Consider the following 18458-nt stretch of genomic DNA (forward strand, 5'->3'; position numbering starts at 1 on the left):
AAATGTGCCTGTAATTATGCTCGATTTATGCAAACTGGTTCAACTCCTATTTCATACCGCTTTTGGTTTGTTTAGAAGCTTAGGCTAGTGTTTACATATGTCTATGCAACTCTAGAATCCTAAATAAATCAAGTTTCAACTTACGTTTAACGGGTAAGAGAGCATATGTCTAAGATCTTGTTTTAGTTATTATTTCTAAGTAACTTCCCATTTTACCTTGATGAGATCTGTTTGATTCTAACCTTCTCAAAATTAAATTCAAACTGACGTGATTTAGACAAGTGGCCAACAAGAAAATCAACTAGATAAATTGTATCAACCAAAATAAGCAAAAAGAGTACGCCGTGCTCACTGATAGATGTAATTTAAAATAGATGATCAACTAAATCATTTGTAGGAGGGTTGAAGAAACAATTTAGCTACCCATAGAAATGAAAGTAATGAAAACACAAGAGGAGATAACAAAAACATGCATTTTAATTGAAATTGGAAAGAAATTACAGAATGAAACAAATTGAATTGCAATAAAATAAACAAGAGTAATTGCAGAAAAATAATTGAAAAACAAAACTTAAAAACTAAAGTTGATAACAAATAGAAAGGAATAACAAGAGTATGGAAAAATGAGATATTTTGAAGTGATGCTTGGAAGCTCTTTTTATAGGCCAGGTAACAAAGAGTTGATAAATGCATGGTAGGTTGGAACCAAATGAGGTTGTAGAGATTTTAGGAACCAATAACAAATCTTGGACCAATTACTTGGTCAAAAGTGGTTATTCACGTTTTGATCATCTAGGCATCAAATGTGGCTGAAGTATTGTGAAGCTGAAACTTTCAAAGCAATCTGGCTACTTCATTCCTCTAGTAAGCTAGAATTTCTGGTCATGCGATGTGCTCATTGTGATCATCAATCTTCACTTTTCCTTACAAAATAAACATATTTACACAAATTAACCTTCATTTATCTATAACTGAATTTCAAAGTCCTTAATCACAAATAAGGCATATTTTCCCTAAATTATATACCTGAACATATATTTTTCATCCAAAATAACCATCATGTAAACCTACACTTTTTAGCCTTTAATCAAGTCTTATCATTCATTCTCCTGAAAATTTTAGTATTCCTGATAACTCTCTAAAACAAAGTTATTTAAAAATTCCATATAAATTAGTTAAGGATAGCCACACTAACATCCATTCTACACTGATTTTGTGCAAATAATGTTTTACATTTATTAACATCTTTACCTTATTAGACAATATTGAGCGTTATGAAGAATGACATAATTTTGAATGTTTTGTTGCAGCATTGTTGATGCTGCAACATCAGAATAAAAAATGCAGAAAAAAATAAAGATGATAGTGACGAAAATTTACTACAGTAAAATGTAGATTCGCCAATAAATTGGGCTGGGCCCCGTTTTATCCATTTTGGTTGTCTTAAAATTGAAGAGGGGTATAAATGCTTTGAGTTGCCTCCATTCATACTCATTTTTCAAAGCAACCCTAGAGAGAACAAGACAAGAGAAAAAGGAAGACACTTGGAGAGGAACCCGAAGAAGACAACAAAGGGAGTGAAGGGCTGTTGTTTTTCCTCCTTTTCTTCTTCTTTACTATTTAGTACACTAGTTTTGTATTTTCTTTTTCCCTTTTCTTGTATGACATTACGTAGCTAAGTTTATTTGTAAGGGGAGGATGCCGTGAACTTGTTCTTGGGCTGTAAACTTTGCTTTGACTTGATGATCTGAGTTGAAGTTGTTCTTAACATTTTATTTTCAATGTGCTTGTCCAACATATTGAAATATCTTCTTATTAACTCTTGAAAATTTTTAATAGGAAGTGTTTGACTTCAATTCGTGCTAGATTATACTTTAGTTAGAGTGTGAGTACTTAGGAATAAAGTTCACCTAGTAAGGTTATAAAGATTATCTTAAACCTGCCTACGCCACCGTCGCCAGAACCATTTATGATGGCCGCGTCTAGCACGCACTGGCTTTCTCTGATAGGGGCTCGCTTCTTCAAGTGAAGCTTGCTGCTTTTCATTTTGATAGGAACTATGTACTTGCTGCTCGTCAAAGCCGTAGCTTGCTGGAACATGTGAACTAAGCCCAGGGGATGATCAAGGATTGAAGGTTTGGAATTGTGGACATAAGGAGGGCGCATAAGAATTCCATAGGAAGGGTGCATAAGGACTAATTGTTTTCTTGTTTGTGATTGCCTTTACTAAATACACTAGATTCATTCCTTTTGCTCTCTATCTCCTAATGTCAACTGCGTCTCCTTTTTTATCCCACTGAATAAAGATTTAATCCTTGTCTTCGACAGTTTTTACTCGAAGAGGCGGCCAAAACTCTTTTTTCTTGAAACCAGAGGACGAGCAGCGGTACCAAGGTGATGAGCTTGAGGATTAAGCGTCCTCTTCTTCAAAGAGTTTTTTATTTTTTGCATTTGGGCAGCGACAACCCTCCACTTGCCTACGTATGCACTGAAACCCTGGTGACAAAGTGGGCGGGGCAATCATATGCTCAGCGAGGAAAGCACTTGAGGAGATATAAGGACTACGATCTCTTAGAGCTATTTTTTTCTTACTACATCTTATAAAAGGGGGAGAAAAAGAAAAAATCCAACTGAGTATCTATGCTGTCAAGTTTGTCTAAAAACATGAATAACAGAAAATCTAGGAGGAAGATTCTGTGTCTGTTTGGCTAGTATAATACATCGTTGTAGCATTGCTTGCGTATGCCCAGAAAGAGTCACATAAACTCTTCCCCTTACCCTTTTAAACATCAATATTTAATCTCTTATTTGCACACTTTCCTTTAATCAGTTTAGTTCTGCTTGGTTCTTACTTGTTTTTACCCAGTAAATCATCTATGCACTATTTTGTTTGAGTTCCTTTAGTTTTTCTTGTTCAAAACATATTTTGTTAATTTGTTTATTTTCTTAAGTAATTGTTGAAATGTTTAGTTATCAATCCCTATGGATACCATGTTTTTATCACTTCTACAACGGTTGTGTACACTCGTACAAAAGGTTCTAAACCGTAACAACAATTGGTCTCTACCACATTCTCGAAAAGTAGGAATACTCGTTTGGGGACGGGGATCTTCATGAAAAAATTTACCAGTTTAGTAACTATTTTTAATTATTTTTAGAATTTTAAAAATAAAAAAGAGAAATAAATAAATAAAAATTATATTTATTTACTAGTATGAATAATTAGTTTAAAAAATATTTAATAATTTATTCATAATTTAATAAAATATATATTTATTATTTAAAAATAGAATCGGACATGGTGGAAAATATATTCCTGTACTTTGAGTGCATACAAGAAACTTTTTAAGCTCCCACAGGTGGTTGCTAAATGCTAATTAGGTATCTTTGTCTCTACTAATCTAATATAGAACAATTTTATGTTCTTTCATGTACATTGATGGATCTTTTTATAATTTTTACGGTTTAGATCACACCATCCAAAAACAATTTTCGAAAATAAATATGTCAAAAAGATATCTATTTGATTCAGTAAATTTGGAAATAAAAAACAGAATTTGAATTCTCTGACAAACTCTAACGGCCTATTTAGCTGACCATCCAAATTCTATTTATTATTTTCAGATCGATCTAGTGAATATGTTTTTGTAGATTTGTTTTTTAAAAACTATTTTTCGAATCCAAACATTTTATGTTTTTGAGTGTTTTTAGATTTTGTATTTGAAATTTTAAAATGTAGAACTATATTAAAAAAATAAATTTTTTAATAAATATATATTATTTCATGTTATAAACTGATTTTATCTTTGTTAAAATTAAAAAATTAAAAATATAATATATTATAGATTATATAACATTGTACAATAATAATTATACAAAATTTATAATAAAAAATATTAATAAATTAATTGATATTATTTTAGATTAAACTAAATATTTAGTTGGTAACTACTATTAGTTTACAAATATATTTCTAAATATACGATGAATAATTTTTTAACTTGAAAGTTCCACCAAACACATATCTGAAAACACCAACACAAATAATGGTTTTACTAATTTTAGCATTCCAACTAATAAAACACATGGACTAAATTAAAAGAATTTTAATAATAAAGAATAAATTTAAGAAAATACTCCATAACATTTTTAAAAAGTGGAAAAAAATATATAAGGTCATAATTTATGGATTTAAAAAGGGCTAAAGGCCCAAGAATATCTGGTAAAATTGGAAATTGAGGCCCACTGTACGACGAAACCCTATCTTGCCGGACAAGAAGGAGCAAATCCAGGCCCGATGTAGAAGACGAATATGCGATTCATCTCCAAATTTACTCATCGATCTCTCACAGCAAATGAACAAAGGCCGAATCTGACGCAATTCCATCACTGCCTTCTAATTTCTCAACCTACCCATTCCCGTTCATTCAATTTCTCCCCCTTTCTCACAAGTTTTTGAACCGTAAATACTCAATTTCGTTTTGGTTTACAGTATTTCCCCTTTTTTTTCCCACCCATTGTGTTGTATTGTAGTACATACTTTTTCTCTCTCGTTTTAATTTCCGGTTTCATTATCGTTTCGGGGTTTTCAATGTTTTTTCGGGGATAGGGTCGGTGTTAGGTTTTTACGAGCTTCATTTGCCTGATCGATCTGCGTGGATACGATATGGGTGCCGACGGTGATTCCAGCGAGCACCGGGTTGAGGGCGGTGGCGATGGTGAAGAAAAAGTTGGTGTTAATATTCGATGTTCTAATGGTTCGAAATTTTCGGTGAGGACGAGTCTTGAATTCACGGTTGGGACATTTAAATCAATTCTGGCTCAGAATTGTGATATTCCAGCTGATCAGCAGCGCTTGATCTACAAAGGCCGCATCCTAAAGGACGATCAAACCTTGGCCAGTTATGGTATGTTTTTCCTCTTACAATATATTTTTTTTTTTTTGGGTTTTGTATGATAAAGAATTATCTGGAAGTCAGTGGACTAAAGTTTGGTGGGCAATTTTGGTTTTGCTTTATTTATGTTGTGTACGAACCTTCCTGTTCATTTTAATTGAGATTTTTTTTCTCAAATTTTTTTTTTTCTTTTTGGAAGGATATGTGAATATGATTTTTTTGGCTGGAGCCTGGATTAATATCCATGTGGTTTTCTTTCCAAATTTTAGTAGAGGTCATCCGTTCCCAAGGGATTCCCCTAATTGATTAGATTGTAATCGCCTCCTGAATCATGGTGTCTCTCTGTTTTGATTCTTTTCTTTTCGCCTTTCTTGTCTCGAATGATCTGTTGTGTTCTGTTTTTTCCTTTATTTTTTATTGGGTTGGGGGTGCAGGATTTGTTGCAAGGTAAGTATAGATCCTTTACTGGGTATTGACGGTAAATTGTTTAAATTCCTTATCCTGTCGGGTCTGACTATAGTTTAATGTGAAGTACTGAATATAGTGCAACAGCTGCAGGCGGTTGTGTTCTTACCTGTTAGGTTGCTGTGCCTGAATCGATTTTACATTTTGGCTGCTGTTCCTCTTTTTCTGTGACCTTCTGAAGCTGGTCTATGTATTCTGATAATGTTTTTTTATTCTCAGACCCATATATGTATTTAGTATAACGTGACAACCAATGTTGATTGACGGATAAAAGTATAATCTATTTGTTATTTGGCTGATTATTGCGAGACGAATACCGATAAATGTTGCTTATTATTTGTTGTTGTCTGTAGCCTTGTGTGTGAATCAAGGCTCCATTATTGCACTGCATTTGAAGATCCTGGGACCTGTTGTGTCATTAGCATTCTTGCATTTTGTGCTGTAATTGGCATTAAGGATACGTAGATTTTGGGGTCAAGGGAATCGGACCCCGCTTCGCCCGAAGTGGAATGAGGCTTGTTTTTTCTTCACGCTTACCTGTGACCTGAAATTGACTTCATATTCTTTTGGTTTTTCTTTTTGAAGGTTTACAGGCAGATCACACTATCCACATGGTTCGTGGCTTTGCTCAAGCTTCGTCAACACCTTCTGCACCTGCTTCTAATGCTAATAATATAAGTTCCGAAGCTGCTCCTGGTGTAACAAGAGGTGTTGGTTCCACCGAGGGTGGTGCTTTTGGAAATGCTGGCCTTGGTGCATCTTTATTTCCTGGTCTGGGTTTTAATCCTCTTGGTGGAGGTGGAGGTGGAGCTGGACTTCCTGAGTTTGAGCAAGTGCAACAACAGTTGACTCAGAACCCAAATATGATGAGGGAAATAATGAACATGCCCGCAATTCAGAATTTGATGAATAATCCCGACTTGATGCGGACCTTAATAATGAGCAATCCTCAGATGCGGGATATTATTGACAGGAACCCCGAGCTTGCCCATATACTCAACGACCCTGGTATTCTTCGACAGACATTAGAGGCTGCTAGGAATCCAGAACTCATGAGAGAGATGATGAGAAACACTGACAGAGCAATGAGTAATATTGAATCTTCTCCCGAGGGATTTAACATGCTGAGACGGATGTATGAAAATGTTCAGGAGCCATTTCTTAATGCAACAACGATGGGTGGAAATGCTGGGAATGATTTGAGTTCAAACCCATTTGCAGCTCTCCTGGCAAACCAAGGTGGCGCACAAGCTAGAAATGAGTCTAATAATTCTTCAACTACGGGATCTGAAACAACAGGAAATGCTGCTCCGAATACAAATCCACTTCCTAATCCGTGGGGTAATAATGCTAGTGGCTAAGCATTGCTACTTACTTTCTTATACCTTTTAAGACTTGTTAGGTACAATTTTGGCTGCAATTTGATCTATTCCACCTATTATACTTTAAATGCTAACTTTATCAGTAATATAGGATGCCTGTTTGCATTCGGAAAGCTGAATTTTGTTTATGTTTCTTTTTCTTTTTGTGCATTCAAATAGAATTAGAATGGGAAATCTAATGTACATTTTCCTTTGACATGATATATTTTGGATAATGTTTATAGATTTATGTGGTTGTTCCATCAAGGTACTCTTCTCTATCTATACTCTGAGCTCTTTTCCATTATTTACTTTCTGTTATGTTTTTTTAATGTTCTTCTACTGGAGTATAATTTTGGTTGCTCCATTTATAAGCCCATGACTCTATGTTTCTTGAGTTTACCTGAGCTTGTTTAGCTTAATCCATTGTAAAGTTGAATCTCATACCATTCATTTGGAGACCTAACTTCCCATCTCCTTCACCCATTAACATGAAAAGTTCATCACAGCTTTACTGAATGGTGGCATATTTTGATGTTAATTCTTAGGAGGATCTCAGACAACAACCACACGGCCCAGTCCAGCAGGTGATGTGACTGCAAGGGCTCCTGGCATTGGAGGTCTAGGAGGGACTGGTCGCCCAAATGTGGACCGTTTTGCTGGTGCCATGCCAGATGCTGCTCAAATGAATCAGTTTCTGCAAAACCCAGCTATTTCACAGATGATGCAAAGCTTGCTCTCCAACCCTCAGTATATGAATCAAGTGCTGTGCTTCTATGATAATAATTTCTGCTGAATTAGTTCAATGCTATTTGAAAGGTTTTGTAATTCCCATATTCTTTGATTTGAACTATAGGTCCTCAATCTCAACCCACAGCTACGTAGCATGGTTGATATGAATCCTCAATTGAGAGAAATGATGCAAAATCCAGAATTTGTTCGTCAATTAACTAATCCTGAGATGATGCAGGTATAATTTCTCTCCCCCCCCCCCCCCCCCCCCCCCCCCCCCCCCCCCGCCAAAAGAAAATAAAAAGGAATGAATAGTAGAGGAAATCTCTATTGAAATCTTGATTTGCAGGATTTGATTTTATTGTTTGGAATTAATAGGTATTCACTGTAATGTGGTGATATTAATATCATTACCAAATTTTCATTTCCTATCAAAATACATTTATTAATTTTTTTTTGTTCCTTTCTGTATTTCCTGCTCGCAGCAAATGCTATCACTTCAGCAGTCACTTGTCTCTTCCTTAAATCGACAGCCGTCATCTCAGTAAGTTCAGGGATTTAATTATTTATGGAAACTTCTGTCAGGTTTACATTTTATATTGACTGCTGCAGACTCATCTCATATACCAGAATTGTTTTTCTTCCTTCTATAATCAAATATTTCGGCCAAAATGAAGTCTTTATCCTACTTAACTGTTCGGTGGTTTAGTATTTTGATGGAATTTGATCAAGTAAATTAGTCCTCATAAATTGTATGATTAATAGAGGATTTAGTGCATTATTATTTTTTTCTTTCACACTTATACGGACTGATTTTTCACTCCATATCATTTATTGACTACTTGCAACTTTTTACAGAGATTCTGCTCAATCAGGTGCTGCTGCAGGTATAGTGAAGGATAAGTTCTATCTTTCATGTTTCTCAGTTATATTCTTTCACAATCCAACGTTTCTAAGTCACATAAGTCATAGGTGTTCCTAGCACTGCCGGATTGGAGATGTTGATGAACCTGTTTGGCGGACTTGGTGCTGGCGGCTTGGCTGTTTCAAACAATCCCAACGGTTCGATTATCTGCTCATCACATTATTATATTTCTATTGCAGCTCACCCTGTTGTAGTCCCTTACCAGTTACTTCATACCTTAAGATGAGTTAAACCTTGTTTTGCAGTGCCCCCAGAAGAACTATATGCAACTCAGCTTTCACAGCTCCAAGAGATGGGTTTCTTCGACACCCAAGAGAATATCAGGGCTCTACGCGCTACTTCCGGGAACGTCCATGCTGCTGTCGAGCGACTGCTGGGAAATCCCGGGCAGTAAATGAGGAGATCTACCTTTTTCTCGTCTTGATATTGAATTGGGATTTGTTATGCAGACATGTAATAGTGAAAATTTTAGATCTACAGACAAAACAGGTGCACATGGAAGAGACACAGGTTATGATTTGGAATCTGAATAATTGAAGTGCCCCATGAGATAGAGATATATAGAGACGTGGATATTAAGTTATGGATTACTATATTAAATTTGCTGCTCCCTTACCCCATCCCCCCACCTCCAAAAAAGACTTGTACATACATTTGAAATGTTTCAAATTTTATGGGAACTTGATCAGCAGCAGTCTTTGAAATCTCACCATTTTTCTTTTCTGCTTCCCAAAATGGTTGGTGCTGATTTCTGTTGCCTTTTGTTTCTCTCTGGTTCTTTGGTGTTCTCATTCCTGTGAGGAGCTCTTCTGCTCTTTGATTATTTGGTCCATTTAGGTTTAGATAATAGTAATAAGGTTTATATACTATTTTGATTCCAATGTTTTTACTTTGGTTCGTGTATTTTTTTAACTTTTATTTATTTTAGTTCTGTAAGTCCTTATACTTTTATAGAGTGGCTATTTTGGTTATTTTTATCTCATTTTTTTTCATCCATAAGTTTTGGTACTTCACTCAATAAATTTATTGAGATGTAGATATAAACTTGTATTTATATATTTAATGATTTTTATTATGTATAAAATTTGTGTTAAAATTTTGCAATAAATACAAGTGGTCACCGTTTCAAATAATTGCTAAAATTAACATGGAACCAAATCAAAATAGTTTTTAAATCTGTTCACATTTATTTTTTTTTTCCTAAAAGAAAATAGTTATTTTTTATAGTTTAGAGGTGGTTACCAAAATTCAACAAATCTAAAAAATGAAAGACAATTGGAATTTAAACCTTTTAATTATAAAGTTGATTGTTGGGTGAGATTCTGAATTTAGAGCTGCATTTCAATATTGCTCTCGTCATTTTAAAGTTGTCTTCTGAAAAATAGTGGACAGAATCTTTTAATTGGTGTAATCTCAAATTCCAATATGTAGTTTTAGGCATTAAAATAATGAAGTTTTGGAAAAGATAATGATTCTTGTAATATCCAACTTATTAATATAGATATTTTTTGTAGTAAAAAAATCTGGATAAATATTTTTTTAACTGAGATTTTGATTTTTCTTTTTCTTTTTTTTAATAATTTAAGTTCTTATGTCCTTATCTAGCTCGGATTAGCAACTGAAATTTGGGTTTAAAATGAACAAAATGTTTTAATTGATAAACTATGCTGGTTGTTATACGTTAGATTTTAAATTTTGCATACAAAAATTTAAGCTTGCTAATCTGAGACACCTACTTCTGACTAAAAAGTTACCAGTTTGAATTTCCACATGAAAATAATTAAATTAGATTAAGTAATGTGATATAGACTATGAAATTTGATATCAAGTTTGGAATATTCTTAAATAAACCATAAAATAAATATATACAAGTTATTAACATGACTCTGGACCAAAATTTTATAGAATAAAACAAAAACTCAACAGTTTCACAAGCTAAAAATCTCCTTTATCACAATTGCATCGCTATATTTTAAAATTATTTTTTTGAAATAATATATTATTATAATTAAAAGAAGGAAGATTCCAACATTTCTATTTGATGGGAAGATGATTTAGTATATTACTATTTTCTAATAATCTGAATAATGATTATTGGAAAAAAAAAGGCATAAAAATAATTGAAAAACAGTCCCTGGAACAACCTTTAAACTCAAGAAATTCACTTTGATGAAATTGGAAAATACATCGAGGGAGAGCAATATCCTCGTGCAGCTGCCAAGTTGTTGCACCGCTGCTTGCCGCCGAGATCAAACGAACGCCGGTTCCGGTTCCTTCTCCATCCATTTCTCCACTGACTGAAAATCATCTGAAGTTTCGGATGACGAATCGAAGAATCGCCGTTCCGATCCCCTGACGACGGCCGCAAAGATTTCATCGTGAAAAAACGCTACGCGGAAATCAACCGGCGGGCCGCCGCGGCGGTGACGGCGACTGGATAACATCGCTTTGATGGTGACGGGACGAGAACGAGATAGGTCCATTCGTGGTTAGGAATTGGCGAATTTTCTGATTTTTTTTCTCAGGGTCGTAGTGGACGGGACGCACGGGACTCCTCCGCTGCTAAGTCACGTGCCTTCCCCGTGCTTCCTTCTGCTGCTGCACAGTTTCCTAGGGTTTATTCCTGATTCGGGTAAGAATTCCCCTTTTTCCTCTCTGACCAATAAGCGTGATGAAACTTTACGGCGTCTTTTCTTGACAATTCTGTCGTTCTGTGGTTCTGTTTCATGCCTCTCATGGTGATTTCCTTTGTTTATTTAGTTTTTTCCCCTATTTTTTGGGGAATAGCTGCTGTCATCCCATTTCCCTTTAGAGTTTTGAATGATTTTATTATTTCATAAGGTTTCTGGATGTCGTTAATTTTTAATTTGACTCGTAATTCCTGGTTTTGTCCCGGAATTTATCAGTATCTCACAAGCATTGAAAGTTTAATTTCCATTTCCCCTCCGCGATCTTTTTCCATTTGGGTTTGCGGAGTCAACTCAGTTTCCTTCATCGTCGAGGTGAGTTGTGGCATCTGTACCCTTTTGGCTATAAAGGTGAAATGAACACGAATTTCTACCAGGTCATTGTCAGTGAACCGATTCACTAGTTTCCAACTTTCCCCGTTTCATCAGAGTAGTTGAGGGAGGCAAATGAAGCCTTTGTCTGAGATTATATTATCCTTTTGAAATGGACCCATGATGCATCCATCTATCTGTCGCAAAATCGCAATCAGTCTTCTTAATTTATGGGGCTGCCATTTAGCAATGGAGTCAGTTCTTAAAATGTTTAAAGTTGTGTTCAGAATTGTGAAAACTCAAGCCAAAAACTAGATAGACCTTGTAATTTAAAGTTGATTCATTATTCTTTCTGTAATAGCATTGGAAATTCCTCATTTGTTATTTTTTGTAGAGACGAGAACTTAGAAGTGGCACCTTCTTAATTAAAGATTAATTGAGGATGCTTGATTGTGTGTATTAATAACACTGTCGGTGCATTTAAACAGGTTTATATGTTTTCCTCCTTTCTTCCAGTTGAATAAGTTTGTTGGGTAGACAGTAATATTATGGTGCTTTTTTTATATGGAATTTAGGCAATAGAGATTAGAGACTGAAGCTGTAAAGTGAAGATATTGACTTGTTCCAACATATCAATGACCTACGCACCTCCAACATGGGCGACATTAGCTGCTGCTGCATTTGTTATCATGACTCTTGTCCTTTCACTTTATCTATTGTTCGAGCACCTTTCTGCATATAAGAATCCAGAGGTTTTTTTATTCAACGATGATGCTTTCTTGTCTGTAATTAAGCTTATTTTCTTTCAAATAGCATAATTGTTCTTGGTTACCATCTCTCAGGAGCAAAAGTTTTTGATTGGTGTTATCCTAATGGTCCCAACTTATGCTGTAGAATCTGTAAGTTCTTAACTGAATGCTTCATATTATGACTTGATGAATATTTGGAGATAAATTTCTCGCTTGCGTTCCTTTTGTGACCTTACTGTGTGTTAGTAATCTGAAACTTCCCTCAACCTCCTTAAAGCTTTATGGTTGAAATAGCAAGAAGTTCCGATGTCCAACTTGAATGATAGTTCTTTCCTGTACAGTCGATGTCTTGTTAACCTTATTTCAAAAGAGTTCATCATGGAAAATACTGACTTGAGCAGTTGAATGACACGTTCTTAAGGATAAATTACATATATTTGCAGTCTATAACTGTGAAAATATGAGACCTTGTAAATTGATTTTTTAGACTTATAATCAAAATAATATGTGCTGCCAGTATTTGATATTGATATTAAACGTTGAAAATTGACATTTACCACGCTTGCTCTGTTTTGGATGCGATGAATATCTTGTGTGAAAATTCACACCCTCTCTTTTTCTCTTACTTGGTTTATTGTGAACAGTTCATATCATTGGTGAACCCATCAATAAGTATTTATCTTGAGATACTGCGCGATTGCTATGAATCCTTCGCTATGTACTGCTTTGGACGATACCTGGTTGCTTGCTTGGGTATGTTCTTTAAAAAATATTTCTGAAAATATTGTAGGATTATGACAGAAGCTATGGGTTCTAATTTTGCAGGAGTCTGAATTTTTATTTATTTATTTATTATTATTATTATTATTATTATTTTACCATATTTGCTATTCTCAAATCAGTTTTTCTCTTCATATGACCCCTTTATTATCCTTTTCATTTTTGCTAGGTGGGGAAGAAAGGACTATTGAATTTCTAGAGAGAGAAGGGCGTTCAAATTCCAAGACACCATTATTAGAACATGGCTCGGAGAAGGGAATTATCAAGCATCTTTTCCCTATGAACTTTTTCTTAAAGCCATGGAAAATTGGTGGATGGGTTTACCATATTATCAAAATTGGAATCGTCCAATATGTATGCTTGCCCTTTACCATCGATCCTCTGTTATTCAATGCCTTTTAATATTATTTAAGAAGACTAACATGGATTTTCCCTATGGCAGATGATTATAAAGTCCCTCACTTCTATTTTAGGTGTAGTTCTTGAGAAATTTGGCGTTTATTGTGAAGGAGAATTTAATTCCAAATGCGGGTAAACTGAACTTTCAAGTATCTCTGCTGTTGCTCACTCTCCTTCACATTTGACTAACTTTATGTTAACTATTGAGTTTTATGTATTGATGTGATGGGGTTTTCTTCCCTTTTTTATTTTTGCATGGTATTTGGATGCTTGTGTATCTTTTTATTTATTGTTATTTTTTTTTGGGATGAGAAACGAATGCATCAACACAAGAAAAAGGAAAAACAACAGGCAAGAGCAGAGGATGAGATGACCCCTCCCAAAAAACTAGAACATTAAGGTCTTCCAATATTGAAGTTTCAAAGATAAGCCGTCATTACTAAAAAAAATTCCTTCTGGGGGAATTTTCTTTGCCTTAAAAATTAGGGGAGAGACCTGAACCAATAAGGATAATGGGATGAAAGACCACCTCTTTTGAAGAATCTCGGCATCATTTGGGCAAAAAATAAGCGTGAATCGGCTAACTAAGGTGGACAATTTTCATTTGTTTGTTACCCACCCTAAAGCCCTTCACGAACTTTCTCTTAGCACAAAATGAATGGAGCAACTACGGGCATCACCTACCAGAGTAAAAAGAAAAGGGGAGAGGGGATCCCCTTGTCTAAGGCCTCTCATTGCATTGGTTTTCCCCCTTGGTCTTCCGTTGATAAGAACTGAGAAATTTGTTATCGAAACACAAGCCTTCTGAATGGATGGAATGGTCTTTGGGGGTAATTAGGGTTAATAATAGAATAGTAAGGATATGTTAGTAATTAGATAGGAAAGTTGTTAGGAGAGTTGTTATTAATAGAGCGAGGGCGAAATGATGAAAGGATGAAGTAGGATAAGACCCACCCTAATTTACCCGCAAAGGCCATTCCTATCACCTTCATCTACTTTCTCCATCTGCTGCCAAAGCTTTCGTATTCTAGAATTCTTGTCAAGATAAACCCGGTCAACTTTGTCATATGCATTCTCGACATTGAGCTTTAAAGAGATAACCTTTATTCCTCTTGGCTTTATATTCCCCACTGCTTCGGATGCTCATGTATCTTGTTACTGTTAATCTCGATCCCTTGATGTTTATGTTCTTGTTTTTCCATGTCCTTCATTTGATCCATTTGTCAATTTTATATGTGCATCCATGGAACATATTGCGATCTATTATGTTGGCATGTCTTTATGATCTTTATCATGGTCAAGTTCTATTTTATTCCTGTAAATTTTTGGCTTGACCAAGGAAAGGAAAATCTAAAGAAGTTGATGCAAACAGCTTTGAACAACCACAAAATGCCAAAAGGTCCCAAACTTTTGGAACAATAATTTTTGACAACTTCTGGTATAAGCGCAATAGAACATAATGTTTCGATGCTTTTTCTGCTATGCTATTCTATCAAAGATCACAACCATGCGCGGATAGTAAGCTTTAGGAAATCTTGCTTGCTTTCTATCAGGAGTATTTTTCTTGAAACTTAGTGATGTGTTCTCAAATTATATTCTAAATCAAGAATCAAGATCTTGTTTCAATTGTATCCATATCATTGATGTATGTTTTCTTAACTGTTAACTGAACTGTAAATTCTCAAATTCTGCACGTGTTTTGTTTATATTTCATGTTTCTAACCGAGTAGAAAGAGAAAAGTAAATTCTTCATTCAGTTTAATTCCAAGTAGAAATTTCTTTATATGTATATATGCCATTAAATAAATAAATAAGTAGCAAGATTCATGGTTGAAATTTTCAGTTAATGGTTTTAGCATTTATTTTGTAGGTATCCTTATATGGCAGTGGTTTTAAATTTCAGTCAATCATGGGCGTTGTATTGTCTGATTCAATTCTATACAGTTACAAAGGATGAACTGGTACATATTAAACCATTGGCCAAGTTTTTGATGTTTAAATCTATAGTGTTTTTGACTTGGTGGCAAGGTGTTGGAATTGCTCTCCTATCTGCCCTTGGTTTGTTCAGGAGTCCTGTAGCCCAAGGGTTACAGTTTAAGTCAAGTGTCCAAGATTTCATCATTTGTATAGAGGTAGCCATTTCATTTACCTGAGTCTTTTTTTTTTCCTTTTCCCCTTCAAACTGTTTCTGATGTATTGGCACCATTGATTAAGCAACACTCGTCAGACTTGGCTAATAATATTACCTCTTCGTCAAAATTCATTTTACCCTTTAGTATGGTTTACTTTCTTCTTTCCATTTTGTTTTTTCCTTCTTAGGTTGATAAGACGATAAGTGGAATTCAAATTTGGTCAACCTTAGTTATGCCTAAATTGCATATTTGATTGTTGAAACTTGATACAGAAACAACAAACTTAAGAGACCATTAGTTGAGTTTGATTTATTTTTATACATAAGATGGCGTATAGACCTTTACAATTTAGCTTGCTGATTGAGCTTGTTCATTGAAATCAGAAGAATTAATAATTCTATACTGGTGAATGGCTTCCTGCAGTTAATTGGTTTTTGATCTCTGTCTACTTATAAATCTACCATTTGTCCTAAAATTCAACTGAACTAAGATTTTCTTTCATTTCTTTTCTCATTTTGTGAATCATTTTATTTCTTCCATTTCTCATTCTAGTCTTGTGAAACATCCTTTTCTGATTGGTAGCAGTTCTCACTTCTGTTAAGACCGCAGCTTGGGGTGGTTAATTGTAATGAATTAACAGATTTTTTTTCTTGTGATTCATCTTTTCATTTATTCATTGCAGAAGTATAATCTGATTATTGATGTTCATATTCACAAGATTGAATTTTGACACATCTATAACTTCATCCAGCACAGATGGCCATTGCTTCTGTGATTCACTTGTTTGTATTCACTGCAAAACCCTATGAACTTATGGGGGACCGTTATCCTGGAATCGTTTCTGTTCTTGGTGATTATGCATCTGTCGACTGTCCTTTAGATCCAGATGAGGTCAGGGATAGCGAGCGTCCTACCAAATTACGCCTACCCCAGCCAGACCTAGAAGACCAAGACCCTAAGATGGGAATGACAATCAAAGAAAGCGTCCGAGATGTTTTTGTCGGTGGTGGGGGTTATGTGAGTTCTCTCCCTTCACTCTATGTTGCATCCTTGATTTATCTAACTGATTGTGATTTAATGTCTTGTCATGATTTTTGTTTCTTAAGGTAAATTGGCACAGTCTTTGGCATTGAATACATACACATGTATGTATATATTTTTTCTCATACGAAAGTGGATAAACATGGAAAACTATTTAACAGTAAGCATTATAGAGTACATTTGCTCCTTTTCCATTAACCGTACTACTACTTTGTAAGTAGACTAGTTATTATCGCAAGTGCTCCCTTGAGGGGGGCCGAAGAGCCTTTGGAAGACAATAGAAAGTTCTTACTCGAAAGGTCAAATAGGTTTAGAGTTGAAAATAATATTATCTGACTTCTTGTTTTTGAAATCGCCTTTAAACTTGCATACAGATTGTGAGCGACCTGAAATTCACAGTAAACCAAGCAGTTGAACCTGTGGAGAAAGGGATCACGAAGTTCAATGAAAAACTACATAAGCTCTCCCAAAACATCAAGAAACGAGACAAGGATAAAAGAAGAACCAAGGATGACAGTTGCATCACGTCACCCACACAAAAAGTCATTCGAGGAATAGACGACCCGCTTCTGAATGGGAGCTTTAGTGACAGCGGGGTCATAATGGAAAAGAAGAACCGTCGAAAAGCAGGCCATATAAGCGCAGAAAGCGGTGGAGAAAGCAGCAGTGATCACGGTTTTGGCAAGTACCAAGTCGGAGGCCGCAGGTGGATCACCAAAGAGTAGTAAAGAATAAGAGGTACTTACTGCTCTCTATTATCAAAAGCAAGAAAGAGGGATGAGATGAGTATTGAGTTTCTTCAGATGCCTGAATTTTTCTGCTGAGTAGCACATTCTGCTCTGTGTGAACCCTTTCCAAAGTCCAAAATGTAGCAATGAGAAAACTGCTGCTATGAACTATGAACTATGAACTATGATGACGTGCAACCAGATGGCGAAGGTAAAATTTCTTTTTTTGGTGCACAGAGGATGAATCAATCTAATCTATGGGTAAGTGTATCATGATTAAAAACTATGGGATTTACTTACTATTCTTGTAAATAGGTGGCTATGATATGATTACCAGAACTGGGATATTTCATATTCATAATTTTCTTTGTGGGGTAAACAGATGTTAGTACAGAGATTTGTTCTTTGTTACATAAATTGAATGCTTATAATATTTTAAAGTAGCATGCCATGAGGAAGCTGCCTTAAAGTTACAACCCATTTGAATTGATCTGAATATGCTTTTGGAAATTGGAAGTGACTGATTATGTATTATATTGTTTGATAATAAAGAGGGGGAAAAAACAAGATGATATTGCATGCAGGGATGTAGGAGATACCCCATTGAATACCATGCTTTTGCTTTCTATGTTTTCTTCTAACTTAGATGAGTATTGTTCTTACTTAACCCTCAGGAGCGGTTGTTTTACGAGAATCTAGATAGCTGACATTTTTAGATGCTCGAAATATTAGATATTTGAAATTATAGAGGTCAACATTTTTAGATAACCACGGTTGTTGTAGAAATATTTATAAGAATGTTTGAGAATACTTAGATAGTTATGTTTGTTTTGGAGGATCTGTACATGAGAATATATTAAAATTACGTATTGTTCTAACAATATTCTTACTGGTGATCATAGATTAACATATATATATTTTTAAAATATAATTTAGTATAATTTGAATTCATATAAAAATTTTGCTTTTACTAGTTTAATATTATGTTTTTATGTCAATTTAGTTTATGTAATATTGAAATTGTGACTCAAATATTTTTTCACCATTTTAATCCTCAAGTTGTAAGTTGAAGAAGTTTCAACGGAAAATACTAACGCTCTTCAATAATTGGGAGAAATTTTGTCTTGACAACCTATCATTATTTAAAGAAATCTTTGGTTTTTGTATTTCTCCCTCTTATTTGAAGGAGGACAAGGTTCAAAAAGAAAAGAAAAAAAAAGAAATCTCTGGTTTTTTTATTTCTCCGAGGAGG

At 34.8% G+C, this 18458-nt stretch overlaps 2 protein-coding genes across 8 annotated transcripts; both read left to right on the forward strand.

The window, feature by feature from the left end:
• Nucleotides 1–4279: 4279 nt before the first annotated feature.
• Nucleotides 4280–9087, forward strand: LOC111007671 (ubiquitin domain-containing protein DSK2b). 2 transcript variants are annotated; one of them, XM_022280116.2, is made up of 8 exons: nt 4280–4907; nt 5946–6701; nt 7270–7484; nt 7578–7691; nt 7939–7997; nt 8312–8340; nt 8426–8515; nt 8624–9087. In XM_022280116.2, the coding sequence occupies exons 1-8, from the start codon at nt 4667–4669 to the stop codon at nt 8770–8772; spliced, it is 1653 nt and encodes a 550-aa protein (XP_022135808.1). In that variant the 5' UTR covers nt 4280–4666; the 3' UTR covers nt 8773–9087. The 2 variants fall into 2 exon arrangements, with proteins under 2 accessions (XP_022135808.1, XP_087979288.1); XM_088123162.1 differs by lacking the exon at nt 4280–4907 and adding an exon at nt 5207–5229.
• A 1416-nt stretch (nt 9088–10503) lies between these two features.
• On the forward strand, nt 10504–17686 carry LAZ1 (organic solute transporter ostalpha protein (DUF300)). Of its 6 annotated transcripts, none has more exons than XM_022280070.2 (10): nt 10505–11010; nt 11772–11865; nt 11953–12129; nt 12220–12276; nt 12771–12879; nt 13076–13260; nt 13349–13437; nt 15176–15437; nt 16194–16454; nt 16853–17686. In XM_022280070.2, exons 3-10 carry the CDS (start codon nt 12013–12015, stop codon nt 17201–17203), a joined length of 1431 nt encoding a protein of 476 aa, XP_022135762.1. In that variant the 5' UTR covers nt 10505–11010; nt 11772–11865; nt 11953–12012; the 3' UTR covers nt 17204–17686. The 6 variants fall into 6 exon arrangements, with proteins under 6 accessions (XP_087978614.1, XP_022135762.1, XP_022135763.1 ...); XM_022280072.2 differs by lacking the exon at nt 10505–11010 and adding an exon at nt 11019–11116; XM_022280073.2 differs by lacking the exon at nt 10505–11010 and adding an exon at nt 11160–11380.
• Nucleotides 17687–18458: the final 772 nt, after the last annotated feature.

The sequence above is a fragment of the Momordica charantia genome (genome assembly GCF_013281855.1).
Source record: "Momordica charantia cultivar OHB3-1 chromosome 4 unlocalized genomic scaffold, Mcharantia_2.0 BLBB01000004.1, whole genome shotgun sequence".
In the NCBI taxonomy this organism is placed as follows: domain Eukaryota; kingdom Viridiplantae; phylum Streptophyta; class Magnoliopsida; order Cucurbitales; family Cucurbitaceae; genus Momordica; species Momordica charantia.